We start from the raw sequence: 22649 nt of genomic DNA on the forward strand, positions 1-22649 counted from the left end.
CAACATTGCTTCAATTATTTAATGACATGAGTTTCTTTCCATTATATTTACTTTTATTGCAAGCAATACCAGTTTTCTACTTACAGCAATGATATAAGTTTTGTCTCTAAAATTTTAAGTACAGAAATAAGTCAATTTAAATAAAGATATAAAGTAAATGATAATGATGGTGATGCATTGGAACGGTAAAAACCATGCTGGTGGGTGTCACTGACTATCATTTGAAAGCATTGTTTTAGAAATAGCTGGTTCACAGCAGAATAAATGGGACTGCTCCTTTGATCTAGACACCCTCCTTCATTATTCAAGTCCTTATTGTGCCATCTGTGATCTGCGTAGTTTTTTTTAAAGCAGTTATTCATTACCATTGGTTTTTATCAGGAATAAATTTCCTGCATATTTTTAGTACTGAACCCTAAAAAATTGTTTTTCACGGAGACTGGCATACTGTACTTTATGCATTATGTTCTCTTATTTAGTTCCTATGTTTCTATCACACATTCTTTATCATGCTCCAACATCTATATCAGACCTATTTCTTGACCCCACTGGTTACTTGGTTCAGAATCCCAAATGAGTAACATATTCAGTGTTCTTCTCAAGAGTCCTTAGCCCAAGAGCCCACTGAGCAGGAGATCTGGGAACGTGGACTTACCTGTGGCATGTTCCCGAAGACCTACATCAAAGGCAAGTTTATCTGTCTGGGATCTTGACGTAGTCAAACATGTTAGATACTGCGAAACAAGAGCAGATGCCAGTGAAGTCCTACTGTCCTGGCAGGTCTGGGCACCTCACCACCAGTTGGCTCCCAACTGTCAATGTCAACACTGAGCTACTGTCAAAAGGGCTTATCTTGTTCATTATAACGCTTTTAGAATATACTTTTACAATATATTTTAAGCCGAAAAGATGTTTTTACTTGATGACCCAGAGACTTAACTTATGGGACTATAGGTTACAGAAATAAGTTTGAAATATTAAATATGCCTTAGTTCAAAGGTACTCTGAAAAACTTTTAAAATGGGAACAATATAAATGGAACATAAATGACCAGCAATAATAGAAGTTCTGATCAACTTTGGTACCTCATTGCATGGACTATGATGTTACCGTTAATTGCTTTTATCAAGATTGCGTAATACCATGGAACAAAGACAAAACAGTATATTTTCCTAGTGAACATGTATGTGATGCCTAGCAACCACACTAGTCGAGTTGATGTTAACTGTGAGAGGGATTTTTGGGGGAGGGCAGTAAATCTAATGACAAACAACATAAGCCTCATATGTCTACTACGATGTTAGCTAGAGTTTTCAAGGCCAGAGCAAGTGTGCTGTTGGAGGTTTTGTGTATTAAATGTAGGTAGAAAAAGAGACGTATTAAGGTTTTGTTTACCCTTATGGATAAGCACCAGATCCTGAAAGGATAAACGATCACCTCTCAGTCCTAGAGATTGTCTGGATACAAAGTCCCCCACCCTCTAAATGTCCCCATCTCCTGCTTGCATAACCTTCCATGTGGTCATTTTTGTTCTTTCATCCTTTGCCATGAAGGATGACACCAGATGAATGTTTAAGCTGAAAAGGTCAACTTCTTACCAGTGCTCGGGAAAGAATACTGCAATAAATACATTATTTAAGAGGCAGCTGCTGCTTCCGCTGCCAACCTGATGGTTCAGGCTCTGAGATGGACGGTGCGGTGTGCTGCAGGTGTAAATGTGTGCAGTGAGGTCTTGAATGAACATAACGGTTTCCTATTAGACCTGAGAAAGAAGACACATCTTCCTTCCACGGATAGCAAGTGAGGATGATACATGAAGGGGCTGGGAGCAAATGTGATTAGAGTTGCCACATATTATAGTTCATTGAGATCGATATTCTCCTTCGTCCTCCCTGCCAAAGATCTGCAATATATGTATTTTACAAATTTATTTAAAACTTGAAACAAATTTTCAAGCTACATAAGTTATCACCATTTGGATTAATTTTGGGTCTAGATCCCTACTTAGTTATAGCCTGATCAGCTTTCTCCTGCCTCTGGAGTAACATGATACCTTCAAAGTGTTTCAAGACTGAAGGCAGTGGATATCATCCTATTTCCTTTAGGTAGCAAAAGAGGAGAAATTTCACAAAAATCCCATTGGATGAATTTTTCTTCTATGCTGGTGATCCTTGTATATTCAAGAACTCAGTTATCTTATAGTTTATTTGATCATTCAACAAATCTTTATTGAGCATCTAGTCTGTCGAGGTACTGTACCTGGTGGGGTTAGGTTTAGTTAAATAAAAAGACGTGGTCCTTTTCCTCACGGAGTGGGGAAGAGGGAAGCCAGACATTATGCAAATGCAAATATATAATTGCAAATTGAGGTAAGTTATAAGGGGGAAATGCCAAGACAATAATGTGCTATAATTATCGATGTTCCCTATTATTCCCGCTATTAACTTGATCTGGACACTGGCTGGTTTCCTGTAATTCCCCCCCTTCCCCCTTCCCCTCCTCCGTGAATGGTGAAAACAGACACCCAGACGTCTTACCATTCCGCTGAAAGAGTGCCGCAGGAGAATCGCGTGGCCGTACAGCAGGGTCCTGTGGCCACCCCCGTGGGCCGCCTGTGGGGAAGGAGGAGGGGAAAGGTCAGCACCGGCCAGTGCGGGGCCTCTCTCAAAGCAAAGCAGTGCGAGAATTCTATAAGACAAACTACAAAGGAAAGACACATCGCAAAGCTCCCCAGAAATTCATTCTAGAAGAGAGCGGCCGGCCTGCGGGCGGGGCGGGGGCGACTCGTGACCACAGTCATGCAACATCCTTGGGAGAGGGCGTGTGGGGCCAAACCTCTTCTCCAAACGGCCCCTGCCTGGGAGCAGCGGAACGCAGCGCTGTCCTGCTGCAGCCGCAGGGCAATGAGGTGGGCACGGCTTACCTTCCTTTGAAACTTCTCAGAAGCATTCAGAGTGAGAGAGAGAAACACATGTGATGTAACTACAGCCTGTTGACAGAAAGGCAGCTTGGTGCAGGCGTATGGTCACATTCTGTGCCTCCTGGTCTGTTCCCTTCCTGGCTCTTGTGCCTTCCGCCCATTCACTTACAAGGGTCCTATCTACCCAAACCTCACCATGCGAGACAGCTTGGGCATCGAGACGGAAAGGGCAAGTTCTGCAGATACAGGTCCTTCAGTTGAGGGGCCACCTAGATACCCTCGCTGCCTCACCAGGCAGCTCCACTTGGCTCTTCATTCAGTGGCAGGGCCCCCAGTAGCAGAGGAGGCACAAGAGGAGAGCCCCCCAGTAGGAGAGGGAGGCACAGGAGGAGAGCCCCCCAGTAGCAGAGGGAGGCTTAAGAGGAGAACCCCCCGCAGTAGGAGAGGGAGGCATAAGAGGAGAGCCTCCCACAGTAGGAGACGAAGGCTTAAGAGGAGAGCCCCCCACTAGCAGAGGAGGCACAAGAGGAGAGCCCCCCAGTAGCAGAGGAGGCACAAGAGGAGAGCCCCCCAGTAGCAGAGGGAGGCATAAGAGGAGAGCCCCTCCCCCCACAGGAAGAGAGGGAGGCACTAGAGGAGAGCCCCCCAGTAGCAGAGAGAGGCACAAGAGAGCCCCTCCCCCCAGTAGAAGAGGAGGCACAAGAGGAGAGCCCCCCCCAGTAGCAGAGAGAGGCACAAGAGAGCCCCTCCCCCCCAGTAGAAGAGGAGGCACAAGAGGAGAGCCCCTTCCCCAGTAGCAGAGAGAGGCACAAGAGAGCCCCTCCCCCCCAGTAGAAGAGGAGGCACAAGAGGAGAGGCGCCCCCCCCCCCCCCAGGAAGCTGCTGGTTTCTGCTTCCTACCTTTCCCTTAGACTGATTCAATGTTAACTATCTGAACTGACTAGTACAAGATATGAGACAACACTATCATTTATTCTAGTCATGGGTAAGTAGGTAACATCAAAAAACTAAAATTTACAGAAAATTCTAGAATTTTTTGGCATCCATAGTTTTAACATTTTACCTAAATCTCTCCCCGTCATGTTAACCTGCCCCCAGAGACAAATTATTTTGATCACACACCCTTCCTAGGAAAACAATACGCACATAGATCTCCATCCCCAAATACACACACAAAGAGAATGCAAAGCCTGTGATTTAAGATAATCATAAAGAGAAATGATAATGTTTTCCCTCTATATGCCAAGGGCATCTTTCATGTGCCACCTTTTATTCAGACCCACTGCGCGCAGGGCTGGTCTGAGCTTCTGCTCCTGTCCCCCCATCGGAGCCCCGAGCGATGGTGGGAGAGCCGGGGCGGAGAGAAGGCAGAGGTTTGGATAATAAAGCCTGGAGTGATTTCAATCCAACTCCATCAGGATGAACAGAATCACTGTCAAAAACCGCTCATGTCATACAACGACCCTAAAGAAAAGCAAAAGGATAAATGTGGTTATAATGTTTAAGAAAAGCCAATAACTATATATAACTGTGTATGTGTGTATATAGTTACATATATACAGTTATAACTTTATATAGTTATATAACTATACATAACTGCAGCTATGGAGATATTTAAGACCTTAATACTATGGAGGAGTTAAATGTTCTTCACAATATTTCCAAATTGCTTGAAATTATTTGAACTAATTTTAGTTGCTGTATTTACAAATGTGTTAACAACTTACGTTCAAATCAGTCATACTACATAATGTTCACACCTTGTCAGTCCCACTGATGTTTTCACTGTGCATTTGTGTCACCACAGGCTCATGGGTAGCTTGTGACGGCTCGTGCTGTGGGTGTGTGCCCCCAAACGAGTCCGTGTCCCCAGCTGTACAGACTAAATGACACCTCCCAGCGTTAACCATGCGGCACACCTTCCTCCATGTCCGTCCCCTCGGTGGATGATCTAAGTCAAGAGTCAAGAGTGGCTGACCCCGCACAGTGGCACTAAGGAGCTTGTGCTCCTCCCTTCTCTGGCACACACATCCTTTGTTATGGTGACCTCAGAAAAGCAGAGAGACAACCACCGGACTGGGACTGACTGGGACATCCCAAGCCCTCCTTCCGTGAGGGCCGTAGTTCTTCGCCGCTGGTGTACGTCACCGGTGACAGCACAGGCTGCTGACTCCCCTCCACCGTGCTGGTGTCACCAGGCCAGGGCTGGAGCCTGAGAACCTGCCGTTCCAACAATTCCCAGGTGAGCTAACGCTGGTGACGACCTCTGAGCACTGCTGCTTTAAGGAACGATCGAGGTTTCGTGCTAGACACGGAGGAGGCTCCTCTGCAGCAGCTGCGACCCTCATCAATCCCGCGAGGGCCACTGCTGGGTGTATACTAGGCATCAGGTGCTTCGCGGACCATCACAGCCCACTGACGTGACCCCTCCAGTGAGAAAGCTCTTCCCCATTTCAAGTGGGAGGCGCATGTCACACAGCGGGAGGTGGTGGTACGAACTGCACTCAGCATTGACCCTGGGGCTTGAGCTCGTGTCGCTCTACTTTTCCTAATCTATGTACATTAGCCTCCTGGGCACGAAACCAGTGTACAGAGCACCAGGTACAAGGTATTTCCTCGGCTCCTCAACGAAGGGGAATTCCTATCGCTCCTGGAATTAAATGAGCCTTACTTACACAGCAGGCACAGACTTACACTAAGTGTTGTATGTGAATCAGCTCATTTTATCTTCGCGATTAGTGCTAGGAAGTAACTACGGTAATTATCTCCATTTTACAGCAATGCAAACTGAGGCCGAAAGAGACGAAGTAGTTTGCTTATAGTTGCACAGGTTCCCAAGGGCAGGGCTGGCACTGAACAGACAAGGACCTTAACCAGGTGTTACTGTGTCTCCTTCTGTATAGTCTGGTAGGGGACATAAGACTTGTGTATTTAAAAAAATCATGTTACACAGAGAAAAAACATGTCTGTTAAAAGAACTGAAGACAGAGCATTGGAAGAGACCAGGAGGTGAAGGAGGGTGCAAAGGAATAGCCCTATCACTTCTGATAGGCCTGCTGAGGCTTAAGGATGGTGAGGAGGAGGAGCCCCTCTGGAAGGCTGGAGGTGGGAAGTGCGAGGTGCACCTGGGGACTGGCAGGCACTTAGTTCACTGATCAGTGTGTGTGTGTGTGTGTGTGTGTGTGTGTGTGGTGGTGGTGGGGTCAATGGAAAGAAACACCTGGAAACTGGAAACAATAAGGACACAGGTGCAGGGTGACCAGATGATGGAGGGCCATGACGGGCTGTTCTATAGCTAAGGGGACCCGGTGTAGGTTTCTGAAAGAGAGTGTGTCACAATCAAACTGTACCTTAGGGACAGCATCCTGACTGCAAAAAGGTGGGGAAAGTGGAAGCATCAAACCAAGGGGCAGAAAAGATCATTCACTCGTTCAGTTTCCACGAAAATCTTGGAATCATCCTTGACTCCTTTTTCCCTCTCATCCTCCACAGTTGATCCAAAGCCCCTTTGGTGCCACCTTCCAAATATATTCTGTATCCACCTCCTCAGCACCCCACTGCCACCAGTCTAGTCCAACCGACTGCCCTGTGTCGCTCGGACTGGACTCACGGCCCCTAACTCCGCTTCCTGCTGCACCTCCCCTTTCTTATTCCGAGTTAATATGGCAGCAGGGCAGCTTTTTAAGACCATCAATCACATCACATCACATCACTTTCTTGCGCAACCGCCCAACCTCCTACTTTCCCATTCGGAAGCGTAACATCCTCGCCATGGCCTCTAAAACCCTGCATCAGGAGTTGGCAAATATTCTCTGAGGCTTTCTTTTCTCCACTGTATGTTGTTAGCTCCCAAGAAGACATAGAAATGGACAACAGAAATATGAAAAGATGCTCAACCTCACCAGCTAGTAGGAGAAGGCAAATCAAAACTACAACGAGATACCACCTCACACCTGTTAGGCTGTTATCAATAAGACAAGTAATAACAAGTGCTGGAGAAAAGGTTGTGGAGAAAAAGGAACCCTCCTTCCCTGCTGGTGGGAATGTAAACTGGTACAGCCACTGTGGAAAACAGTATGGAGCCCTGGCCGGTTTGGCTCAGCGGTTAGAGCGTCGGCCTGCGGTCCAGAGAGACCCGGGTTCGGTTCCCGCTAAGGGCACGTACTTCGGTTGCAGTTTGTCCCCGGCCCTGGTTGGTCGTGTGGGTAGCAGCCACTTGATGTGTCCCTTCACGTCGATGTTTCTCTCTCTCTCTCCCTTCCTCTCTCTCCCTCCCACTCTATCTGTACAAAAAATGGAAAAATATCCTCGGGTGAGGAAAAAAAAAGAAAACAGTATGGAGGCTCCTCAAAAAATTGAGAATAGATTTACCATATGACCCAGCCACCCCTGTTTCGGGTATCTACTGAAAAAAATTGAAAACATTTATTGGCAGAAATATATGCACCCCTATGTTCATTGCAGCACTATTCACCGTAGCCAAGACATGGAAACAACCAAAGTGTCCTGATAGATGACTGGATAAAGAAGATGTGGTACATCTACACAATGGAATACTACTCAGCCATAAGAAAGGATGAAATACTGCCATTTGTGACAACCTAATGGCTCTGAGACTATTATACTAAGTGAAATGTCAGAAAAGAAAATCAAGAACCATATGATTTCACTCATATGTAGGATCTAAAACTGAAAGCAACAAAGGACTAAAGAAAAACACAAACTCTTACACACAGACAATAGTAGGTATGGTGGTTACCAGAGGGAAGGGGGTGAAGGGGCAATGAAGGTGGTCAAATAGATGGTGATGGAAGAGCACATGGCTTTGGGCGGTGGGGGCACAGTGTAATACACAGATCATGTATCATGGAATCGTACACTTGACCAATACAGGGGTGGGCAAAATTAGGTTTACAGTTTATACAATACAATAATAAATAATGCAAGACTAAGCTCTGTGTTTTGTGTACTCACAACTCTAAATGTACTTTCTCATCCCTGTATAATCTTATTAATCATTGTCACCCCAATCAACTTAATTTAAAAAGTAATCACTAGAAAGACAAGTATCACATGGTCTTATTTTTGGAATATAATGAACAAAATAAGCTGTCGAACAAAACAGATCCAGAGACATGGAAGAGGAAACAGACTGGCAAACCTTAGAGGGGAGGGGGGCGAAGGGATGGGAAGAGATAAACTGAAGAACTTATAGGAATATATGCATGGCCACTGGATACAGACATTAGTGTGATGAAGGGGGTGGGGCATGGGGGTGGGGCATGGGAGCGGGGAGGAGGATGTCAATGGGGGGGTGGAAGGAGGGACATCTGTAATACTTACAATAAAGATATATAAAAAACAGTGAGAATTTAAAAAATACAAATAACTAAAATGGGAAAGATGAACATGAGAAAAAGTTAAAAAAACAAAGAAAACACCAGATAATAAATAAATATTTTAGGTTTGGCAGGATGCTAATGGTCTTCGTTATAGTCTTCCTCTTTACTTCAAACAACTTTTCAAAATGTAAATGCCATTTTTACCTAGAGGTTCTATACATAAACAGGCCATAGGCTGGATCCGGCTTCCTGTCTGTCCTTGCAACTCGACTTGACCTGGTTCCCTCCACTGCTCTGACTCACCACCTACCGGGCAGGTTCCCCATCCCCTCCCCTGCTCCCGCCACAGGGCCCTCCTCTGTGCCTCACACCAGCACGCTCCACGCAGGACTGCAGGTGTCCTGGGCCTGAATGCTCTTTCCCACCTTCTCTCAGTTCTGTGCTCTGGTATCTCATTAGAGAAGTCTTCTCTCATCACTCCTTCGAAGACAACAATCGCTCTTACATTGACGTAGGGTACAGACGGACAAACCTCAGAAGAGGGGTTGGGGGCAGGGGAGAGGTAAACCACAGAACTTGTATTCATGTATGCGTATCCAATGGACAGAGACAACAATGCGGGGTGGGGTGGTCGAGATGAAGGTGTGTGTGTGTGTGGGGGGGGAGAAATATCTGTAACAAAATTAATAAAAATTGCAAAAAAAAAAAAGATCACTCTTACACTACCGCATTTTTCTGCTTTATTTTTTTCTCATGGCATTTATTATGAGTTGGTATAAATGCATATGTTATTTTTGATGTTTATCCATGCTCCCTACCCATGGGTACAGGTGCCGTGAGTCTCTGTTGTGCACTCTGCAGCATCAACATCACTCTCACCAGGGCCTGGCGAGAGGAGGCACTGATTGCCATACTTCATACTCATTTTTCCTGAATGAAAACATAATAATTGGAGGAAGTGCTCCTTTTCTCTCCCCTTTACAAATGGGAACAGAGGAACTTCCCCAGGGTCATCTTGTGAGCTTAGATTTGAATTTGGGTCTCACTACAAATTCTTTTCACTATTGGATGCCAATTCTGGAATAACATTCCAGGAAAGAAAAACAGCACAGATCTACTCACAAAGAGGATCCAGACATCAGGACCACGAGACTACTGGGGTGGCAGTCCTGTCTCTGCCGCGAGTGACCTTGGCTGCAGTGACTGGCATGAGGACAGTATTTTTACCACCTCACAGGACGGGGGCCGGGCAAAGCTGGTGAAGTGCCCTGATGCCGTGTCCAGAGGAAAAATGTTCCACTAGATCATTAATTCAATCATCTCACCAGTAATTTCAAAATTAATTCCGTCACTGACATTTCTTGTGGTGGTTCCCGGAGGACACTGCCTCCCGGTAAGATGAACCTGATATAGCAACAGAAGGAGGGCGAGCTCTCCTCCCCAGGAATACACACACAGATGTTTCAGGACCGCCAGATCTTTCAACTGCCTTCTTCTTTAGTCTGAAACCCCAAATTCCACTCTGGGGGGCCTAGACTCTAGGAGGGCCCCCTGTTGAATTTATCATGAGCCATGAAAGCCGCAGGGGCCGCCTCCTCAGGAGGGCTTGGGAGGCAAGACATCATTTTCCGTGTGCGCATGCGCCTGCATCTTCCCTTCCTTCCTGACCCCAGGCTCTAGGAACAGAGCGAATGTAGGCAGTCCATAAACACGTATAATGTAGCATTCAATAAAGTAGATTTTTAGTACAATGGAGGGAAGGCAAGATTATTAAAGCAAAGATATGTGAATAGCAAATCAGAAAAGCATTCAGTAAGATCCACAAGAAACATAAAGGATAGATTCTGGATGGATATTATTTAAATATTTCATTTTAAAATTAAAGTTCGAAACAGCTAGCGTGTAATAAACAGTCCACATTCCTTTACAGACCTAATACTTACCCATGCTTTGAAGTACAGATGAACTCGAAGGAACTAAAACAGATTGTTCCAAGATTGCAAAACTTCAGAACAATGGAAACATCAATATTTAATAGACTACAGAAATTCTTTGTATCACTTGGACAAAAGGGGTAACATCTCATTGAAATGTTGAAAAAAAAAAAAAAAAAGCACCAAATAAAGAAATAGACCAAGGATATGAATAAGTGATTTGTATCAGGAATAAAATTAAAACATATGGAAGAGATTTTATCTCCTCTAGGGAGATAAAATGAAAGAAATGATGATTAAAGCAACTTTGATATATCATACCAACTGAATTTGCAAAAATGGGAGGAAAAAAACTTAATACTGCCAGAGTTGCAATTTAGCCAGTGTGATCCAATTTAAGGTGGCACCGAGTAAACCTCTTTTGCAAAGCAATATCAGAACACATAAAAGAGCCGTAAGATGTTTATAATCTTTGCTGTAGTAATTCTATTTATATGGATGATTCAAGTGAAGCAAAAAAAACAAAGTGTGCATGGTGTTGTATTAAGAGTATTATAATGGGACAAACCAGAAACCTGGAAAGAACCGAAATATCCAAAAGAAAAATAGAATCTAGTAAATCACGGGTTTCTTCAGGATGTTAAAGATGACAATTACAGAGGCTGATGGAAACACATTAAGTGTTTATGACATAGCAATGGGGAAAAGGCAGGAGGCAAATACCTTGAACAATTTTATTTATGCAACAATGATAAAAAAAAAACCCTATAAAAATGAATATAGAGATTTGGTTTGTTGCAGAACCACTGGACATTTTCTATTCTGAATACCATTTGCTTTCTTTAACACGATTCCACACGATGGCTTTAACAACAATAGGTGTGCCTGGAGGGCAGCGACAGGCTGCATGTGTTCAGGGAGACAGAGTTCTATAAAAGTGTTTTGTCTACTGGTTAAAACTTTAGCTGCTCGAGGTGTGATTGATTTGCCAGAATCCCCAGTAAATGACTACGTACCTGAAAGGCATAAGGCATTGGCAATGCAGGTCTAGCAGCCCACTTCCAAGCACTGACTCCAGAATGTTTAATGGACCGGCCCCCCACCCCGAGGTAGCTTTGATCAGATCCCTATGATGCTCTCCTCGTCCTCGCTCCCTCGGTCCCAGCTCCAGGCTCCATAGGGAAAAAGCGCCTGCACAGGGAGTCACTCCTACTGGGACCCCAAGGCCCTGGCCCTTCTGACCGCCCTTTGTGGAGCCTTCACCTGGGATCCCATCCTTGCTCCTGGAGACTTGGTGTCCACACTGTCCCATGCTTCCCAGCCGTCAGATCGCAGGTCCACTTGCCCTGCTACCCTAGGCCACCCCCACTCAGGCCAAACTCCCAAAAGGGCACACTCAGTCACCCCACTTTTCTCGGAAGCATAAACAGATGGGACCGTCCAGCGCAAATGGCACCGAAGGAACTAATGGGGCCTTTTCCCAACAGGTCTTGGACTGTAAACTCATGGTAACAGGGACACTTTTGCTCCTTTAATAACAGTTAAAGTAGCACCCTGGACTCTGAAAGCACAGGCCAGGGGTGGGAGGACCCTCGCTCGTACAGGTCAGTCTGTGACGTGGTGTCAGAACAGGGACACCGACAGCAGACGTTCAGTACCGCTCCTGCCATTCGCATGCCCCCCCCCCCCCCAGGCGCAGCCTCAGAACCCAGTGCAGGACGCACCCTGTCCTCACCGCCCTCGGCTCAGAGCCTCTTCCGCTGGCACTGCCAAGCCCAGCTTCCCCAGGCCCCCACCCTGGGACACAAAAACACTAGACAGGTGTAAGATATCTTTTTAAAAATTTGATACCCTTGATTTCCTACATGCAATGGGGTGGTTCGTAGGGATCTAAACACCTACTCAGAGGTTGCTGAGCCCTTGGCCACGGAAAAGCCACATCATCGGGGCGAAATTCCCTCAAGGGCTTTGGGGCGAGCCAAGCAGGAAAGCGCAGGCCCTGAAGATAAATGCACTTGAAAGGAGGCCGTGCCCTTGGCATCCTTCCTGGGCCTCTTGAGACGCCTTTTAAAATAAAATTATGAGACGGAATTTCAGTGACGTTCAGAGAAGATGAGGAAAGTGTGCCGGCTGACAGCCCACGTCCCCCGTGTCAGGGATCACGGCAGTCTCCCCAGACGCCTTACGGAAAACAAGGGCCCGCATGTCAGAGGCTGCAAGGCACAACAGGCCCCCAAGGAGAGAGGGCGAAGTCTGGGTGGCAGAGACCTATGGCGGTCACTGCTGCCCCCGCGGCCGTGCGCTTGCTGCAAGGTCAGCAGGGTGACCTTGAGTCCAGGGAGCCCCGCCTTCCACACCCTCTGCTGCCCACTCCCATCACTGCAGAGCACAGGACCAAAGCGTGGGTGCTCCAAAGGCTGTTCTCAAAGGCAGGCTCTTCTCCGTCCTTTCTTTCACTGTTAACAGGGGAAAATAGGCAAAACCAAATAATCCACCCACCCACCACCGGAGGCCAAATTTACCACTGGCAGGGTTTATATTTCACTGAACTCAGCCAATCCACCTTCTTGGAAGCACCTAGAATTATTTTATCCTGGCTGAGAAGACTCTGGCAAGTTCATGTCTGTTCATGCCATTCATTTCGGGGGCACATGGAAATATCTCAGGACATGACGATACAAGACCAGAGCCTGATCTAAGAAACCGGAAGGTCTGGGTCATGAGCACCACCTTTAGCAAGAACCTGCGCAGCGAGGAGGAAAACTCCCTCCCAGGAAAATGTCCCTATGGCTTCTCTTTTGCACAGATTTGGCCCAGGGGTCAGCAAACTTTGAGCAATGGCTCAGATGAAGTAGGGACAGCAGAGGTGTCTCTGAGTTCACTGTTTCCTGTGAGCCCTTGAAGGGGTGGGGAGCCCTTTTCCTGCCAAGGGCCATTCGGATACGCATAACATCATTCACAGGCCATACACAATTATCAACTTAAAAAGTAGCCTGACCAAATACGGCAATTTGGTGAGGCGTGTGGTGTTCGCTGGTATTGATTTTCAGGGCCTTATATGGCCCTCAGGCCGGACGCTCCTCACCCCTGCAAAGCCACGGGAAGGGAGAGTCCCTGGATGGTGCAGACTTAATCCCTGAATGCATGACCGCAGACAACTGAGGAACCCCTGCCTTCCAAGTCTTTGCAAATAAGAGTTTCTGATTTGTGACAATAGTGGACGCCTGCAACCATTTTCCTTCCTCTCTTTCCCAATCCACGGTGTTTGGGGAATGAGTGAAATGGCTTTTGGAGGTTCCCATTAGGCCTGGGGTTTTACAAACATTGGTTCTGAAACAGGAGTCAACATCCTCCATTGAGGGAACAAAGGTGGCTGTTGGGATGCCTCCAAACGGAACGCAGGGTCCCTCTAGATGCATCTGCGTTTCTCTTTGAACAGAGATGCCGCAGGGAACCCACAGCCAGGATGGCGGCTCCGACACGCTTCTTATTACGGTCTCTCTGAAAAGAGCACATTGGTAGCAGGCATTTGTCAGGGCATTAATGACATTTACCTCGATGACAAGAGGTAAAGCAATTATTTTTGGAAAGAGGTAAAGCAATTATTTTCTTCTCTGAATTAATTCCCCCTCTTTCTCCCAGGTTTCTAAGAAACTGACATTGCCAAGTTCATTCTTTACATGAAAGGACCCTGTCAGCCAGATTCCCTTTCCAGTCGCTGCTCGGGTTTCGATTTGCAGCACCCACGCTCGCCAGGCCTGCTGGAACGGTGGGCCAGCGGCCACCTGGGGTCCGGACTCAGAACTCTGCCCCATCATTTCCTTCCATCCATGGTGAAAAATAGTAATGACTATTTCCTACAAAGTGTTTAACATCAGAAAGCTCAGAGTACCTTGACCTAAAAATTCAGACACTATCTCTCATCTATTGTCTCTCTAGGAAAAAAATTCACTATTCATTCTGGGGATTATAAAATAGGAATACATTTTTTTAAAAATCATTAAATTGCTATTGAGTTGCCTGGCCGGTGTGGCTCAGTGGTTGAGCATTGACCCATGGAAGTCACAGGTTCAATTCCCGGTCAGGACACATTCCCAGGTTGTGGGCCCAATCCCCAGTGGGGGCATGCAGGAGGCGGCCAACCGATGTTCTCTCTCATCCATGTTTCTCTCTCTCTCCCTCTCCCTTCTGCTCTCCAAAAAAATCAATAAAAAGAAAAAAAAATTGCAGTTGAGTCCTACACAAACAAGTCTCCCCATGTGAGCTATAAGGAAGAAGATGCACCTGATTATGTCTTTTGTTTGACCCTCTTTCCTCACTCCTGCACACCTTAGCTTATTTTTCTCTCTCTCCAGGATGTCCTTTGTCAACACAGTTTCTCTTTCTTTCAATCCTCTAATCCCCTTTGCTCTATTCCCAATTATGGTCTTGCTAGATAGTGATCGATTTATCCTGTTCTCTCTCTATCCACATAATAAGCTCAGGGCCAAGTTTATCTTTCCAAGAAAAACACAAACAAACAAACAAACAAACAAACGCTTGATCTTTCACTGAGGTAGAAGTAGCCTTGGGTGGAGAGCTGATTCTCAGAGCTGTGTGTGTATGTGTTTGTGTGTGTGTGTGTGTGTGTGTGTGTGTGTGTGTGTGTGTGTGTGTGTGGCGGGGGGAGCCTATGGACGGACAGGAGAACCGTTACTCCTAATACTTTCCCCCTGCCCATGGACCATAAACTGTTCGGAGGGCAATGGCACAATTATTCTGAACCTCTCATGGATTGATTCTAGAAAAGTGGTTCTCAATCCCAGCTATCTCTGAGAATCACTGGTGCAGCTTTAAAAACGACAACAAAACAAGAAAAAACAAACTGCAGCCCAAAGGCTGGGTCATTTCCCTAAGATCCCCTTGGCAGGTCTGTGGTGGGGCCGGGGGCTTCCAGGTAATTCAGATGCACCGCCAGGCTCGAGAGCCGTCCCTCTGGGCCTTCCCGAGCCACAGCGGACCCTTTATCCAGGATATTGGTATGATGCTTACAGTCAGCAAGTACTACTTCTCTGTTCTCAGAACGTTTGTTCTGGACCACTGACTGATTTTTCCTTTAAGCATTTCTCCAGAAACCCCACTGAGGCAAAGAAAAAACATGGTTGTGTCCCCTTGTTCTTGGTAGCTCTAAGGCTAACGTTCGACCCTGTCTCTCTTCTAGCTCTGCTGCCATAGACGTGAAAGACGCCAGTTTCTTCTGTGAAGTCTATGTGGGAAGGGCTCTAGATAATTCTGACTCCACAGAGGAAGGGTTCCATGCCCACGACATTTACCCCTAGATCCACCCATCCCTATGGCATCCGAGATCAGCTAGACCCTTTCTGGGTGGTCTCAGCCACAGACTGGACTCTACAGGGCCTGAGAAGAGATGTGGTTGATGGCAAAGAACAGAGCAGATCAGGGGAAGGGATTTTACCTTTCTCCTCTCATTGCTTCCCTCCTCCAACCAGTCACTTCCAATCTGCTGTCCTCATCCTGGTTTCTCTGTCCCTGGCTGTCGGCGGTGAACTTCTGCATTCTGCCTTCTTACACGCAACCTTCTCCTTTTCTCTGTCTGCAAGGTTAGTGTCTCATTGAGATGTTTTGCCTCACCTAACACTTGGGCGGTGCAATTTGCATAGCTGCTTTCTAAAACCTACTGTTCAGAGGCCTCCCTTAGGTCTAAGAGAAAAATAAAAGTTTTTTTGGAAAAAAAATGTCTCCTCTGCTGATCTGTGAACGGCACCTGGGATCTGGATAGAACAAGCACCCTCTGAGCTATTTCCTCCCCGTCGTGCAGGAAGTAAACGCATCACCCTGACATCAGGAGGATAACCTACTGGGAATGGCAGTAAAACCCAACTTCCCCTGAGCTGCGAGAACCCAGAGCAAGCTTTATGGGCAAGGGGAAGAAAGCACATTAAAATTAGCACCTGCACTCTGTGCGAGGAGGAGGGGAGAGGCTCAGAAATACCACATGTGGTTTACAATTTGAAAAAAAATAACCAAAAAGAAAACAAAACTAAATCTCAGTTGTGCTGATGCTTGCCTCCTTCAATGGCTGGAAATTTTTTTTTTTCCCCAGTGAGTTTGGTAGTTGCCATTAATGCAATATGACATCTTGGTACTGAAAAGAACATTGCAAATAACAAAATATCTAAAAATAAAAAATAAAATAAGGAAAATTATCCCATTTACAATAGCCTCAAAAACAATAAAATACTTAGGAATAAATTTAGCCAAGTAGGTGAAAGATCTCTACACTGAAAAATACAAGAGATTCATAAAAGAAATTGAACAAGACACAAATAAATGAATAGATATCCTGTGTCCATAGATTGGAAGAATTATTATAGTTAATCTGTTCACACTACCTAAAGCAATTTACAGATTCAATGCAATCCCTATCAAGATTCCAAAGGCATTTTTTTTTTTTTTTCACAGAAGTAGAAAAACCACTACTAAAATTTGTATGGAACTACTAAAGATCCCAGACAGCCAAAGCAATCCTTAGGTGGGGTGTGTGGGGGGTGGGAATGGGGGGTGAAGGATAACAAAGCTGAAGCATCACATTTCCTGATATCAAACTATATTATAAAGCTACAGTAATTAAAACAGTATGATATTGGCATAATAACAGAAACATGGATAAATGGAACAGAACTGAGAGCCCAGAAATAAACCCATGCATAGACAATCGACTAATATTTGACAAGAGAACCAAGAATACCCTCTACAGAGAAGAGAGTTTTTTCAATAAATGGTGCTGGGAAAATTGAATCTTCACCTGTAAAAGAATGAAACTAGACTCCAATCTTATACCACTCACAAAAATGAACTCAAATGAATTAAAGACTTGAACATAAGACCAGACCGGAGTCATAAAACTCTTAGAGGGAAACATAGAAAAAAGCTCCCATTCACATGCGTCTTGGCAATAATTTTTTGGATATGACTCTGAAAGCAAAACAACCAAATAAAAAAATTAACAGTGGAACTACATCAAATGTAAAAGCTTCTGCACATCAAAATAACAATCAACAAAATGAAAAGGCAACCTGTAGGATGGGAAAAAATATTTGGAAATCATATATATGATAAGATACTAAATATACAAAATATATAAAGAACTCAGATAACTCAATAATAAAAGAATCCAAAGTAAAATTTTAAAAATGGGCAAAGGACCTGAATAAACATTATTCCAAAGTAGACAAACAAATGGCCAAGAATTTCATGAAAAGATGCTCAACATCAGTAATTATTAGGGAAATGCAAATCAAACCCACAGTGAGATATCACCTGAGGCCTGTTAGAATGCCAACTATGAAAAAGATAAAAGATAAATGCTGGTGAGGATGCGGAGAAAAGAGAACCCTTGTGCGCCATTGATGGGAATGTAAATTGGTAGAGCCACCATGGAAAATGATATAGAGATTCCTCAAAAAATTAAAAATGGAACCAGCATCTGAGCCAAAACTTCCACCTCTGGGTATTTTCAAAGGAAATGAAAACATTATGTCAAAGAGATATCTGCACCCCCGGGTTCACTGCAGCATTTACAATAGCCACGGCACGGAAACAGTCTGCCAACAGAAGAACAGAGAAACAAAATGCGGCATATCTATACAGCGGAATACTCTTCAGCCACAAAAACTAAGGAAATCCTGCCATTTGCAACCAGACTAATGTACCTAGAGGGCATTATGCTAGGTGAAATAAGACAAAAACAAATACTGTATAATATCACTTATATGTGGAATCTAAATAAAACCCAAATTCACAAAAAAAGAGATCATATTTGTGTTTACGAAGGGAGGGGTGGGGAGTGGGGGAATTGGATGAAGGTGGTTAAAAGGCAGAGACTTCCAGTTACAATATAAATAAGTACAGGGATGTGCCTGGCTGATGTGGCTCAGTGGTTAGATTGACCCATGCATCAAGATGTCGCCAGTTTGGTTCCCAGTCAGGGCACATGCCCAGGTTGTGGGCCAATCCCCAGTGTGGGGCATGCAGGAGGCAGCCAATCAATGTTCTGTCTCATCGATGTTCCTATTTCTCTCTCCCTCTCCTCTCTCTAAGATCAATAAAGAAAATAATTTTTAAAAAGTAAGTACAGGGATGTAATGTACAGCATGACGACTATAGGTAACACTGCTGTATGATATATTAGAAAGCTGCTAAGACAGTAAATGCTAAAAGTGCACATCACAAGGAAAAAATTTGTAACTATATGAGGTAGTGAAAGAAAGACTAAACCTATTGCAGGAGTCATTTCACAATATATGTATGTCAAGTCATTATGCTGTACACCTTAAACTTATACAGTGCTGTATGTCAATTGCATCTCAATAAAACCAACAACACTGTAGTTGTTGTCATTGGGCAACACTATTGCTGACTGTCAGTGACCCCCCCCCCCCAAACCTGAAGAAGCAAATATGTTACTGACAGAGTCCACGGTATGATGGACAGTCAGAGGGACAGACACACTTGGGCCAGGGCAGCTATAAAAATTCCTGGTAACTTACCACTGTAAGTAATCAATATGCATCTATAGCTGTTTATGCAGCTTGAAGAATCAAGGAAGAGCTTCCTTAACGCCCAGGAAACTGTCATGAAACCAGGGGATGGGGATGACATACAGTAGACACTCCATGCGTGCTGTCAAATCGATAAAGAACAGCACAGTACAACAGAGCTGTTGACCAAAGGGAAACCGTTACTTAAAGAGCCTCAGATTCCTTTTAGACAGGGTGATACGTTTGGAAAACACGTGTAAATGTGGAGAAATATTGAGTGCTATTTGTTATTCACAAGAAAGAAAAATGCCAAGGTTTATTCGTAAGATTGAAATGAAGTTAATGTATTCGTGGGCACAGTCAGTGAGTCCTTATGGACAGACAGACAGATGGGGAGGGATGGCAGAGCTGAGGAGCATTTTGCATTCCTGCCAGCACAGAGAAATCAGGTGAAACAAAAGACCAGTTGGAACTGAACCTATTAGCACCAGGAATTAACACGTGAACTCCTCACTCCAGGTTGCCTTGGGAAACAGCCCCCTCTGATAAGATCTAATCAAGGACTGCCAGGGAAGTAATAGGGTTAGAGGTGAAGCAAGCATGGCCTAGGAGGCTCCACCTGGGGGAGAGACACGGAAAAGGGATTTGTTTCCTAGGAACAGGCAGGCGATGAGAGAGGAACTGGAATTCCATGGACACAGGGTAACTTGAGGCTGTGTTCTTGAGAGAGCCCGGGACACCGAGTCCTGTTGTTCGCCCACTGGCGGTGCCTGAGGTCAGTGTCCCCAGTAACTCACTGATGTGGACATGCCGCTTGCCCTGCACATCCCAGTGTCTGCTCCAGAGGAAAAATGAGCTGGGAAATAGCAGTTACTCGTTCTCCTGGTGGCCAGGGTCCATGGTCTGCGGTCAGAGGACAGTCCACTGCTCAGACCGTTCCCCAGGTGAGGCCCACCTGCGTGGGCTGCAGGAAAAGAACAGGGAGTCGATACCACCCCAGAATGTACAACCCCGGGCAGAGAAGAAGTTCTGAATATTGTTCAATATTCACCCTCTATTTTCTCCACTATTGGAATCTCTTGATTAAATAGGTGGAGAAACATGTTATTGAACCCAGTGAAAAGGCTGAGAGAAAGAACATGAATTTGAGATATATCACATCAGGTCATTATTCCCCAGATTTGTGTAACTAACACTGGCTCAGGGTTTGCACACAGTTCTTCATCAAGCTGGCACGAGGGCAGGACATAGGATACAGCTACCAGGGTTGAATCCGGGGGAGGGGACAGTTCTAAGACTCTGGGGCAAAGCAGTTCTCTCTCCTCATCTCTGTGTCCCGAACCACAAGTGCAAAGTGCCGTGTGGAGTTTGAGAGAATCGGCACACAGCGCGCTCAGCCTGGAGATGCCGCAGTCATCAGGATTGGTTAGCTGTCTGTACTGAGAAGACAAAACCTGGAGATCCTGCGCCCCAGCCGCAATTCTGAAAATTTCAAGAGCCATAGCTAGTCATACACTTTAGAAAATAAACAACTATTTGAAAGACACACACACACATAGTTTAAAAAAACATACGTAATGCATTCCATTCACCTTTGTAATATCTCGCCAAAGACCTGCAAACAGGTATTTTCAGGAGTGGCTATCCCACAGGTTTCCATCACTAGCCCACCCCCACCCGGACAGCAGGGCTCATGGGACGCAGGAGAGGGAGCACCTTCTCAAGCCAATTCCTAAAGACTGTTCTTCAGCACAAACTTTCCTGGTGTTGGCTGCGTGGACCCTGGAACAGCTCTTATCTCCTTCTTTAGAGCAGCCTGGCTCTCCCGCCCACCACGCTCCACCACGAAAGCCGAAAAGCGCAAAGGGGGGGAGGGGGGCAGCGTCACATGCTTTATGAGATGGCAGCAGGTGGTTGTGATTGACCTGCTGGGTCCACGTTCCTCTCAGCAGGCACAGCTGGTGCCCAGAGTCCCTTCCTCTCCCTTCCATCGCGGAGAAAGATGTGAATACTTAAACCAACCAGGGCACCACGAGTATCTCAGTTTCATAAAAAAAAAAGTAAATCAACAGTTTTTAAGCCAAACCATGTGTCTTGTGTTTGGGTAAACTACTTAGAACACAAGTCCACATGCTGTGACGAGTTCAAGATCCGGTGCAGTTTCAACAGGAGCAAAACTGATCAACTGATCAGCGTAGTTGCCTATTTACATTTCGCCCAAAAGGACTCTAAGAAAAAGCAAGCAAGCCGTCACCTCCACTATCACTGTAATTTCCAAACACACCACAACCAAAAGCCGACTTTATGGCCATTATACTTACGATACTACTAAAAAGGACACAATCCCAGGAAATGAAAGGCAGATCTTCCCATTTGTAAAGTTAGCTTAATGAAACAAGTCCTACATTGTCTTCATTTCCTCATTCCCCTGATGACTTCCGAATCCTTCCTCCAGGACAGACACTGGTCCTGGGACAGCGTCCAAAGACGTTTAGGAGCTTCTAATGTAGTTCAGAGCCCACACTTTGCAGAGGGCAGAGGGCAGAGGGCCCAGAGAGTGGCGGTGCCCAGGCCGGAATGCCCAGCTCCCACCAGGGTGATATCTCAGGACGGGGGGACCAGGCTCAGCACTGCCCCTCTCCCGCCTCAGTACCAGCTAAGAATCAGGTTCGTACTACACTTATTGGGGGAGGGGTCATCCTATAACTTATATAAATGTCTAACCACTATGGTGTATGCTTTAAACCCATGTTATAGGGCAGCGATTTTCAACCAGTGAGCTGCAAGAATGTGTAAAACATGTAACACCTGACTATTTAGTCAGGGGCACTGACCTCTTTTCCCTGAGACTGTCAAGTAAAAAAATGACAGCAGCCAGCACAACCACAGCCATCTGGGATCGATGAGTCAAAATTATACTTTTTTTTTTTGGTCAAATTGGCAAAAAAAAAAAAGATATTTTTTGGTGTGCCACAGACATTTAGTAATTAGTTTATTGTGCCATGAGAACAGTTGGAAATCATAGTTCTACGGAATGTCAACTATAATTGAAAAAATAAAATGAGCCTTGGGAGATGCCAGATAAAAGCAGAAGCATTGATTCTGCCTCCGGCTTCCTCCTCCCCCTCTGCAGAGAGGGAGGCCTTTGGACCCTTCAGTCCCCCAACATTCTTGTTCTTATTCTCGCTCTCTTTCCACTGGTGCCACCTGATCATTTCAGGTCCTTCCATGCTAAGGCTGGACAGCAGCCACTGCAGGGCTGGGTGCTGGACACAAGGGTTTCACTCCGGTGAGGATTCAAATGCCAGGTGAGATCAGCATCTCCTTGGCACCCACTTACTTTTCTTTACCAGAGTACCCAAAGACGTGCTCTCCTTAGCCTGTCGCGAGATGGACCTGAGTTGGAGTCTTTTCTAGTTTATTCAAGAGTCGTTGCAAATATGTACTTGAAACTATGGTAGCTATGAAAAGGAAATCACACGGTCAAAGGAGAAGTCTAATAAATAAATTGAAAGGTTTCTGTTCTCCCAGAATTTCTTGAATTCCAGATGGGCTTCCCTTGTGAAAGGTTAGCAGGCCTCTTAAAATAAAAGATATTCCCCCAATTCAAATACCTTACCATTTAGAATTAAAAACATGTTCCTAAAAATGCAGCTGAGATCCATTTTTACAAGCCATCTCTGCCCCTGTCCTCCAAATAAAGTTATTTTTTCTTAAAAATTTCTGCACAATCTCTCATCAAAACACCCCTCCCCCCAAAATAGCGCTATTTACCTATTTAGTATATGCTAGTGGAAGCTTAGACACCCCAAGCCCTTCTCATTACTCTAAGAAACTTTCATAAAAATCTTTACACTTTCTCGTAATTACATTTTAAACACACACACAGACAGAAATCACCTTTCGTCCAGCC

General features: G+C 45.3%; 1 protein-coding gene across 1 annotated transcript in view; it reads right to left on the reverse strand.

Moving 5' to 3' along the window:
• RYR3 (ryanodine receptor 3) overlaps positions 1 to 22649 on the reverse strand; it is a 372120-nt gene that overhangs the window by 316971 nt on the left and 32500 nt on the right. The window contains exons 5-6 of the mRNA XM_036247201.1: positions 2538 to 2612; positions 656 to 734 (exon numbers count right to left, since the gene is read on the reverse strand). Of these exons, the coding sequence (XP_036103094.1) occupies positions 656 to 734; positions 2538 to 2612 (154 nt within the window). The remainder of the gene's footprint in view (positions 1 to 655; positions 735 to 2537; positions 2613 to 22649) is intronic.

This window comes from Molossus molossus, unplaced genomic scaffold (assembly GCF_014108415.1).
Source record: "Molossus molossus isolate mMolMol1 unplaced genomic scaffold, mMolMol1.p scaffold_m16_p_1, whole genome shotgun sequence".
NCBI classification, from domain to species: domain Eukaryota; kingdom Metazoa; phylum Chordata; class Mammalia; order Chiroptera; family Molossidae; genus Molossus; species Molossus molossus.